The sequence below is a fragment of the Rutidosis leptorrhynchoides genome, chromosome 2 (assembly GCF_046630445.1).
Source record: "Rutidosis leptorrhynchoides isolate AG116_Rl617_1_P2 chromosome 2, CSIRO_AGI_Rlap_v1, whole genome shotgun sequence".
NCBI lineage: Eukaryota > Viridiplantae > Streptophyta > Magnoliopsida > Asterales > Asteraceae > Rutidosis > Rutidosis leptorrhynchoides.
Genome location: NC_092334.1, coordinates 592,196,267 through 592,207,826, shown reverse-complemented (window position 1 = coordinate 592,207,826; position 11,560 = coordinate 592,196,267). Strand labels below are relative to the sequence as shown.

The window sequence follows — 11,560 nt, the reverse complement described above, 5'->3', positions numbered from 1 at the left end:
TGTTATGTAAAATTTATTGTATTCTTTGCACGAGTATATAATTAAATTAAAATTCTAAAATATGAAATATAAATTGTGGTAAAAGTGTAAGACACTTTTATAGTTCACGAGATATTTTATATAGTAGTAATTCTGTAATATAAGTGTTACCTCTTTTATCTTCTTGAAGTAAGATTTTACTACGAAAGATTCATATGTGAATTCACTTTCTTTTATTTTCTTGAAAAAACTTTAAAAAAATTTATAATCCATTAGGAGTTCATATTAAAGATGAAACCCTTAAAAAGTACTAACAACCGAACTACCAAGCTAAACAAAACATATAATCAATACGAAAACTCACAACTCTAACCAAACAATCAAAGAGCTAAACATACACCGAACAACATTACAAGCAAAATCATACCAAAACACATAACAAAAGAGGGTGAACAATGTAAACAAAGAAACGAAAATATTAGAGACCGTCTATAAAACCCTAACTCAAATGTCTATTAAAAAACCCGACAAAGTGTTCTATTCTCGGCACCTTGAACCGGTTGTTTCTTCTTTTATTTATTGCGTTTGATCGGGGCCGTAGATGGGTCGCTAGAGTTTATGAGAATTTCATTCACCGGTTCACCCTTCATGCTCTTCATCGTTTCATTAAAAGCTGCAAATGCCTCTGCGGACATTTATTTTTTCCCTTGGGATTAATCCAATTTAGGGGCAACAGAGACAAAATGATACCCACAACCTTGTTTACATCCGAAATAAATACACAACCACCCTCGGTCACTGTCCTAACTTGTGCCTCTTTGTCACGATCTGGAGTCAAAGACGGACCAACACGAACCGTACCAAAAGAAGAGCCAACACCCACCCATTTACATTGACCAAAAACGTCATCTTCAACCTCGAAGACCTCGATCAATTCAAACTTCAGCACCATAGTATGTACGACCCCCACAAAAATATCCTTATAAAGTGGCACCGGAGACGATTGAACAATCGGGGACTCAACTATCATATTGATCCAAGGCTCAGTCACAATATCAATAATATCAACAACTAAAACCACAAGAAGAACATTCAGGCATAGACGTATTAACAATAACGTCAACAACAGGGGACAAAATATATCAGAAGCTAATAATGGTAAAGAGAGATTTTAGATTTTTAAGGAGTATTTAATGTGTGCTGCTAGATACGGACCAAACTGGTTAATTGGCGGTAAAAATTGTAACAACTAACATTAATTTTATTTCTTTAATAGGATCGCCTTTGTTAAAGTTTCTAATCTTAAAATTAACATATTGCTGCAGTTGACAAAATGAGCACATGCATTTCATGGTCTTGAGATTACATAACTATCTTGATGTGCATCCACAGTCCAAAACCCTAATTACTGATACCGTTACAACATGATAAAAAAAAAAAAAAAAAAAAAAAAAAACTATTATACCCTTTGGCACAATTGACATGGATTACACCACTAATACAACATTGTACGCGTTGTATATTATCCTAACTCAAGTCTTTTGACTCAACATCTTCCATAGGTTTGTCCTCTAACTCCAAATTTTTATTTGCTTCATCTTTTGGAGGTTCTTGATCTTCGGGAGGATCAGGGTCTGGTTGCGGTTGAGAACTGCAAAATCAAGATTTATTTACACCTGATTTATCTATAGACTAACATTTGTACAAACAAGTTTAACATAAATTAAGTAAGAACGGTTTTATTACTCGTGTTTCAAAATCAGTTTACTTGCTTCATCAATAACAACACTTGCAGCATACAACCCCATCTTCTTCACCTGCAGAATTATTAATATCAAGAACGATGACATCACTAACAGGTGAATTAATTAAGTTAGTAATGAAATAAGTACCTCCAGTTTATCTTCTTTGGATCGATGGGTTTTTGGAAGCAATCGAAACTCTTCTGTTAAGCGGATGCATTCCTCAACGTTATCCGGTGACACAAAGTCAAGAGCAACTTTAATGCATGACTGCACAACAGAATTTTTTTAACTTCACATGAACTACAGAAAAGAAAAAAAAAAACAATGCTGCCAATATTTATTGTTTTATGCTCTGTTATCTAATAAAGTCGTAGTGATCGATAAAATCTGACCTGTCGATTTCTAACTTGATGTGGACAACCTGCAGGAATGAAAACTGCTTCACCGAGGTATTGCTCAAATGTCCATGGTTCCACACCTGAAAGTTTTACCCTGGAATTAGCATCGATTTAACAAATAGTAAAAATTGAGACTAAACAAATTGAAAATTAGAAATTTAAGTGCTTTTCACAAACATATCGAATCAAACTACCCGAAAAAAAATAAATAAAAAAAATAAATAAATAAATCCACGATATTAGATATGGCAAAATGGCTTGCTAAGAAGAATTCTTTACGCTTTAAAATATACTTTGGGCAACTTTCATCCGATAAACAAATTTGCTTTCACCCCAGTTCTTTTGATATCACCCATTAACCCATTAGGTTGGACATCAACCGCAAATCGAATCCATTCAAAAGTAAATGGGTCTGCCACTTATATTGTTTTTAGATTCTATAAATAAAGTTATTCGGATATTTGAAAACTCGTTAAAATAACTGGAAGAAGAATTAGGCCAAAAATTAGGATACATTCTCGGAAAATCAAACTTCCATAGAAGAAATTTTCGAGGGAGAAAAAGCATTACAATCTTACCATACTCCTCCTTCAGTTGTTTCTTGTGCTTTGTATCAAAATAAAAAGTTTGATCATGGATCGGATGAACAACCTAGTAGAATAATATAAACATAAAATTTAATCCGGTAGACAATATTATTAAAGAACATCACCCAAGCCATATTCATAATTCATAATCATACTCACAGATGTAACAGGAGCGTTGTTTATGCCTCGAAATTCTTTCTTATGTTTGTTGATGTAGTCAATCAATTTTGGTACGTCTTGTCGCCGGAAAATATCCCATACGGCCCCACCGTATTCAACGTCCGAACCATCATCATCATCACTTTGCGCAATATCTTCTTCTGGTTCTGTTTTGCCTGCCACCGAGGCTGATGGTTTGCTACCTGAAAAACAGGTTATAAGTCAAGTTGTCAACTAAGATTACCATACCAGTACAAATTACAAATTATTATATCTAAAACATTAGAACAAACAGTTTAGAAGTTTGTGTGTTTAAATAAAAATTGGGCAATTTTTAACCCAAATGTGACATGTTACCCCTCTGACCCGTTTGAGAAAAAATAAAAACAACCCCAATTGGCACATTCATAAGTAACGGGGTTGCAAGTACCAAAATTCAATTGGTGGCAAAAGTCAGGTCAAAAGTTGACTTTTCGTGACAATTGGACGTCAAAATTACAAAACATCCTACCTTCAGGGCATGAAAGATTGAAATCCAATTCATCTCTGTTTGACTCGCATCTTCTCAAGGTCAACGGATCCGACAAAGCCGACATCTTATCTTCGCTACCATTTGAAATTTCTTCAAATCTTACATCTTCAATCTTTAAATACTCATTCCCATCAACATCGTCTTTTTGTACGCACAAAGAATCAACCAGGTCATTTGGTGATTCGGTTTTGAGAGTACTTAACGACTCGTGTTGTGTATCAAAGATGACACTTGTATCTTCATCTTTGTATTGCTTCCGCAACTTGTCAATAACTTTAAGTTCCCTTGAAGAAACTTTTTCTTTCCTCGTGTGTATCAATATGTTTACCTAAAACAACACAAATAATTAATACAACGAACCAACAAAAAACCCTATAATAGAATTAGATTTGACCCGTTTGCGTACCGCATCAGAAATGTCACAATGTAGTCGGGTAACCGAATCGCCTCTACCAAGTTCCTCGGGGAAGCCATACGCGATATACGATTTCGGGCCCAAATCGGGCCGGGGATAACCATCGGGAAGTTTTGTAGCGAGATTAAGAAGGCCCGATCTTGGATGAGTATAATCACTAAACGGAAGCATTGCGATGAACTCCGCACAATGCCTCGGTAAACACTCGTCGAACGTATTTGCGGGTGGCCAATCTTTAAGCTTTAACATTTCGGGCCAACCGTTTTGATGTCTACGACCTTCTACGTATCCCCTAAAGAAGTGGTTAAGATGAATCTCAACCTACAACCCATATTTAAAATATCATTGTAAGCATTATCCTCTAAAGAAGTGGTTAAACTAATATTCATAAAAATCAGATCAAGTAATAATTAGAAATGACAATGACTGCATTGTAGCATAACTTGGAATTACTCAGCCAAAACTCTGAATTAATCAGAAAATCGGTCAAAATTGATCAAAATCGGTCAAAACTAGGTCAAAAGCTGTCAAAGTCAAATTTGGTCAACATCCGAGTACTCCCCAAAAAGTGGCGGCCGAGTACTCACAGAGTAGCGATTTTTTGCAACCTAGATTACAATACCCATTTCATTTATAAATAGGGTCCATGTGGGTTATGATTTATATATAAACGGGTCAAAAGCTGGCCCAGAGAGTGTATTTATAGTGCACATTAAAACTGTCATATCAGTTTATTTTTAAAAAAAAACTATGATAACACTGAAATAGTATAATTATTTTGATCATATTTACAACAACAACAACAACAACAAAACCCAATGGCCAATACCACATAAGTGGTGTATGGGGGAGGTGAGATGTAGACAATCCTTCCCCTATCCGAGAATAAAGACAAGTCATTTCTCCACCCAGAGTAAAAACACTCTCAAAAGTAGAGAAAGTCATCCCTCTCTCTATTCGACGAGAGATTGCTTCCGAGTGGACCTCCGGCCAATAAGTAGGAAAAAATAAAAAAATAAAAAAATTTGAGACGCCATGAAAATAGTAAAATCAAATTTTCATGGGTTTTAAATCCTGCCTGAAAATTAATTTGGGCTCTAAGAGTCAGTCAAGTCGCCAATAAATCGACGCTTGCTGTCGACTCAATAACTAGAGCCGAAATGACTTGTCTTTATTTTGATCATATTTGGAGAATGGTATTTATTAAAGAAAATAAAAATTCAAACAAGTATTATTGGTCAACCCAACCTGACCCGAATTCCATCTGACCCATTACCAACCCGCCCAATTTGCCATCTCTACTTAGACTCGAAATCGAATTTTCATGCATACCTCGCATAAGTCCAAGCAATCGATAGCCTTAACAGACCTATTCTCCTCCTTTAACTTTATTTTAGCATTCCTAAAAGCCCGCATCATGACCCGTGGCTCCCAACTAAGCCCGCACGTCTTTTTTTCAACGTTTCTAACCACAACAGGTTCACCTTTCCCCCAATGCATTTGAAAATGTTCAAAATCATCATCTTCTAAATCAATAGCATCCGGGCAATAAAGAAAATTGCCATAACTACCTTTCCTAGAAGCCGATTTCCTTAAAACATCACGATTTTCCTTGCTACAACAGACCGTACATTGACCACCAAAGTCAACATTGACCATCTGAAAAGTATTGGTCAAAGTCTCTGCCTTTTCAACAAGTTGGTCAACCCAGTTAGCTTCAAACATTCTTTTCAATTCTAGTGTTCCGTTGCCGCAACCTCCACGAGCTTTCGGAGGGCACGTTACGCTTCCGTTTACGTTTGCTTTCCAAATAGGGAATTCGATGGAATTATCGGCTATAAAAGTGTCGGTTTTAAAGTCAGCTTTCCAAGATAAATACTGACCCGTTTGATCCGTACCCTGAATTTGAGAATTTTCAAGAAATTGTTGTAAAGAAGATTCTGCTTCAGCACCGCCAGGCTGGATGCCGTCTCTGAGTTCACGACAACAACTGATACAGATATCGTACGAGCAATTTGGGTCGGGGCAGCTTCTGTGGAAATTCACTATTGATGTATTGCAGTTGTCACTGTAGAAAAAAGGATGATCATTCACAATTATACCTGGCAATTGAGACCCATACTCTCAAATTTGGGCCAAATGGGTCAAGTTTTCGGGTCAACTGGGTCTTGAAAAAAATTACGCCTGACAACGTAACCCAAAACTTAAAAAATTTACCCGTTTCGACCTGTTACCCAAACCGACCCAATCTGACCCGTTTGGACCCTTTTAAATTTTTTACCCATTTCAACCCAAAACCGTTTTGACCCGTTACCCAAAACATGACCCGTTTGCCAGAATCAGATAAAATTCAGTTGTAATCACCGTTGTAAAAGTTAGCTGAGTCAGTTGACGCGTCGGTTTGGGAACTAGCCCATCCCGACTCGCCCAAAACGCTTTTAAAATCAGTCAACGCCAAAAAAATCGGGTCAAAGTCGGTGAAAGTCGGGTTGAGTCGGCCGAGTCAGTCAAAGTTGGTCACCATCGATGAACACGCCCACATCTAAAATTACACAATAACTACATAATGCAATAGAAGCAAAAGACTTGCCAATACACTCGGTCATCTTCATCAAAAGAAGCTTTAGGTACATCTTCTTCGGTTAATTCAACACCTAAAGTAGATGACAAACCGCAACATTTTAATTAATTATTATTAATTATAAACTTCTTTTTTAAACACGTGTAGCTTAACATAGTGATTGTTTAAAATTAATTACCACGAATGCCAGCTTCGACTATGAGCTCAGATCTCTGCTCATCTTTTAAAAGTCTCAAAAGAGGAAGAGTTTTTGTAAGCAAATAAAGTGACCTTTGTAATCTGATATCCTCATTAGCTTCTTTATGAGTAGCCTATTGCAATCAAACAAATTTCAGTTATTGTTGACCAGCATTATGAAAAGTCAAACATATGAGAAAAAATGCAGATATGGAAGCTACCTTTACGACCACATTTGCTAGAAGACAAGTTCTGCAATTGCAATTTCCACGACAATATGAACATGCAACCTTCAATTCTTTTTTTGTTCTCTCAGGGTACCTTTTAATTAACTCAAAATTTTAGCACAATTATTATGGTTTACCATGATTAAAAATATTGAAAGACATAATTGTTTGTTCTATCATTAAAAACAGAGTATAGATACATCAAGTCGCTTACCAATTCGCAATGCATCCATAGCAGTAGCGTCTCCTTTTGCAATTTGAACAGGAAATAACCTTTTTATTATAAACCTTACGGCACTGGTGACACATGAAACTCCCCTGTATAAGAAAACATTGGTAAGAAAAAGATAATAAATATGTAAACAGAAATTGACAACATTGTATGAAAAGTCAACACCTTTGCATTCAGATTTCTATAAAATTTGTTGCACACTGAGGTCAGTTTAAGATGTAAACCGGACTATAATATTGAAAATGTTGGGAAATTATGTTTTTCTTCATAAATATGTGTGATACCGGACGTTCACAAGTTTTAAAAAACATACAAACAGCATATATATAATATATAAATTAATTATAATAGACAGAAATGATAAATGAGAGATAACTCACTGAAACACCTGCATTTGACTCGCCTTTTTCTATTTTAGAATCACTAGGGACTAATATCTCCCCGTTGACTTCTTGAGAACGACCTTTTGACCCGCTTCTCGTTTTTCGGATGATGATGTCATCCCCTGTCTTGACCCGTGAATCGTTACATCCCGTGACATCAGAATAAGTCAAGATTTCACCAGCTACAATTGTACGAGGTTTCTGTAACCGTGGTTTTCGATTTAAAGAACCTTCTGTTGACCTGCGCCTACGGTCACGTTTTCTTTTGGCAGGTTCACTTGCACGATTCTCATCTTCCATAATGCCATGTTCGTCGTCTACAGTTTCACCCTGTTTCAGATATTCATGCATAAAGGTTAGTTTCACCCTGTTTCAGATATTCATGCATAAAGGTTACTAATTAGCACACAAATTGTTAAATCGATCTCAAGAATATGTGTACGTTTGCCAAAACAATATCATGTAGCTAAAACTGTACAATTGGAAAACGAAACTCACCTCAATTCTTAAGGAGCCGTTTGAAGGTTCACAAGTGTGATTCTGATCTTGTTCAACATCACCTGATTCCTTGGAATCTAATCTATCAACAGGACCACTCGCGTGTTCATCAATCACATTTTGACTTTGACCAACTACACTTTGACCAATTTCTTTTTCCTTCTTTTTATTTTTCACACCCTTTGGTCGACCACGACCTTTTTTTACACCATCTTTGATACTAACACCATTAGCTAATCCCTTAGAATCCAACCCATCAACTTGACTACTCGCGTGTTCATCAACCACATTTTGACTTTGACTAACCACACTTTGACCAATTTCTTTTTCAGTCTTCTTTTTATTTTTCACACCCTTTGGTCGACCACAATGTCTTTTTAAACCATCTTTGATACTAATAACATTACCTGAATCCTTAGAATCCAATCTATCAACTGGTTTCTCACTTTGACCATTTTGACCATTAGCTTGTTCATCAACCATGTTTTCACTTTCAACTTTTTTTGAAAATTTTCGTTTCCTTTTCTTCTTGTCCTTAGCACCTAACGGTCGACCACGATGTTTTTTTACACCGTCTTTAATACTAACACCATTATCACCATCACTGTCTTTTTTCTTCCTCTTTCTCTTCTTTAAACTCTGTTCCGAATTCGTATTAACATCTTCAATACTAACATCATTACCTGATTGCTTACAATCCAATCTATCAATTGAATTCTCATTTTGACCATTATCAACAAAACTATCCTTTTTCTTCCTTTTTCTCTTCTTTATAATCTGTTCTGAATTCATATTAACATCATGAACACTAACACAATTACCCGATTCATCAATTGGATTCTCATTTTGACCACTAGCTTGTTCATCAACAATGTTTTCACTTTGACTAACCACACTTTGAACACCGTTTTCACCTATTTTGATTTCATTAGTGGATTCAACTACATGAATCTCATCTTTTTCACCACAACTAGATTCCACAACTGGAACTTCACAAACGATTGTTGGTTCACAAGATAAAGTTTCAAAAAGCTTCCGCTTTTTGTTATCCAAATGCCTATTTGTCTTGTAAATCGAACGGAATTTAGTCCTATTACAATGCAGACCAACAACTATCAGCCTGTCATTTACCTCTGGTCTATTACCATGATTCCTCTGCCTCCTCTTAACAATAACACCATTTTCTTGAATTACAGAACCCTCTTGAGCATCAACATCATTATCTATTTCAGCTTCGAAATTTACATTTTCATCATGGCAACTCCTCTTATTCTTAACAAATTCGTCATTTTCTTCAATTACAACATCCATTTTATCATCAATAACTTTATTGGCAATAATTTTACCCATTTGAGCTTCATGAATTACATTTTCATCAAGGAAATTCCTCTTATTCTTACCGAAAACATCATTTTCTTCAATTACAACATCCCCTTTATCATCATCGACAATAGTTTTACCCATTTCAGCTTCAAGAGTTACATTTTCATCAAGGCAATTCCTATTATTCTCAACAAAAACACCATTTTTGCGCTGCTCTTCAATTACAAAACCCCCTTCAGTATCAACATTATCAGTTAAACCAGTTTTTCCCATTTCAGCTTCAAGAATTACATTTTCATCAAGGCAATTCCTCTTATTTTCAACAAAAACACCATTTTTGCTCTGCTCTTCAATTACAAAACCCCCTTCATCATCAACATTATCAGTTAAACCTGTTTTTCCCATTTCAGCTTCAAGAATTTCATTTTCACCATCACAGTTCCTCTTATTCTCAACAAAAACACCATTTTCTTCAATTACAAAACCCCCTTCAACATCAACATCAGTATCATTCACAATCATTTTCTCCATTTCAGCTCCAAAAATTTCATTTTGATCATCATTATTATTATTATTAGTCACCATAGTATCATTAAAATCAACCTGATTTCCTTCTTTAACAATTCTTGAATCATTATGTGCAATTGCCTCAATTTCTTCCATTTCCATTTAAATTAGAAATGACCCACAACCAGAAATACTTCAAAAACAAAAACCCTAATCTCAAAACCCTAAATTTTCACCTACAGTCTCATTATCACTCTCAAACAATTGAATTATAAAAATAAAAAATAGTACATGAAAGAAGCAATACTTACTTGAAAGGTATGATTTTTAGGCTCAGATACAACAACTAACAACAATGAAACTGCAGGTATACAAAAACCTAGGTGGTTTTATTGATATTTTTTAATATCTTTAAATGAAAAAAAAAAGTTACGAAATTTAAGATGGATAGTTATGATTTGATGTGATATAATTACGATCTTTAACGCTGCAGTTTAGCAATACCATAGCATATAGGGGAAGGTGTGTGTTGGACCATTATTTTGTTAAGAACATTTGACCTTTCCAAAACGAGAGTGAGAGACACGCGCTACTGAGGTAGAACCGTAGAATTGATTGAATTGACCGAGCATACCTGACAGACAGAGATGAATTCTGACAGCAGTTAGGGCAGATGTACCGATCATTACTAAAATTTATCGGAACATCACTAAACTTAGTTTTAAAGAACTAGTTATAGTTAAAGTCTGACCGCGCGTTGCAGCGGTAAAGCATTAGGTTCCGCAATTTATTTATATGTGATATCAATCAGCTAATGTAAATCTTTAAAATACCAACGTTCATTCATTGATACATCCATGCATCCATATAAGATAATAAAAGTTAAAAATTTTGTTATGTATGAAACAAAAAAAAAAACAAATCCCATAAGGCTATATATAAACATAACATATGAAGCTATATAAAAGTATTCAAGTGCAGGTTGTCATGTTCACTATAAAAAGAAATAAGTACCTATAGTCATGTATGGAACAAACAAAAAAATATAAAATATAAAAATCTATTTTTGACAACTACAAATGAAACAACTTTCACATTCATAGATAAGCTTTTCGCAGTCATATTGACATTCACAAACAAAATGATAATTCACAAACATGTTTAAAATGCTCCAACACATTTGAACAATAAACCAAATGGTATACAATCAACATAGTACAAAGTAGTCAAATCATCAGCATTCATAAATTGGACATAGAAATGTAATTGACCTTTAAGATTCGTTGTTCAACTCACCCAATTTCTACCTATAAGTGCATATAAGGACATGAAACAATAAATCAAACCCACATAGCGCAATCACCAACCTGTGTTAAATAACAATAGCAAGTGCAAGTGACATGAGGTCATAACACTTTAGGAAGTTTTATACATTGTAAAATGGAATTCAAACAATATACATCACCTGAGTGGTCTGATGTAAATTCAGGTTGTACATGAGATGAGGAAGTTTTTTTTTGCGCATAATACAACACCACAGATACAAAATTTCTATACATGTGTACGTGTCTGATATACATATTAGTGAAACACACATACGAAGACAAATCGAAGATAAACAAAAATAAGAATCACATACGGTTAATGTATTGTAGCATACCATCACATTTTCAACAACAAAGAGAACTATAGAATCACATATAATTACCCATATAATAAAATAAAATAAAAAGGCAAAAGTTACTGTACACAACATAAGGATCACTTAAGTCACATAAAGAGAGAGAATATTGTTCAAATTGGTGAGTACACATCTA

General features: G+C 34.9%; 1 protein-coding gene across 5 annotated transcripts; it reads right to left on the bottom strand.

Moving 5' to 3' along the window:
* Positions 1-1,304: 1,304 nt before the first annotated feature.
* On the bottom strand, positions 1,305-10,339 carry LOC139894603 (lysine-specific demethylase JMJ27-like). Of its 5 annotated transcripts, XM_071877995.1 has the most exons (16): positions 10,055-10,339; positions 7,914-9,724; positions 7,413-7,745; positions 7,015-7,118; positions 6,795-6,894; positions 6,575-6,707; positions 6,406-6,469; positions 5,148-5,883; positions 3,807-4,136; positions 3,380-3,728; positions 2,869-3,071; positions 2,701-2,773; positions 2,117-2,202; positions 1,872-1,991; positions 1,726-1,796; positions 1,305-1,630 (listed from the first exon to the last, which is right to left on the bottom strand). In XM_071877995.1, exons 2-16 carry the CDS (start codon positions 9,639-9,641, stop codon positions 1,507-1,509), a joined length of 4,554 nt encoding a protein of 1,517 aa, XP_071734096.1. In that variant the 5' UTR covers positions 9,642-9,724; positions 10,055-10,339; the 3' UTR covers positions 1,305-1,506. The 5 variants fall into 5 exon arrangements, with proteins under 5 accessions (XP_071734096.1, XP_071734092.1, XP_071734094.1 ...); XM_071877991.1 differs by having other exon boundaries at positions 7,914-10,339; XM_071877993.1 differs by having other exon boundaries at positions 1,748-1,796; positions 7,914-10,339.
* Positions 10,340-11,560: the final 1,221 nt, after the last annotated feature.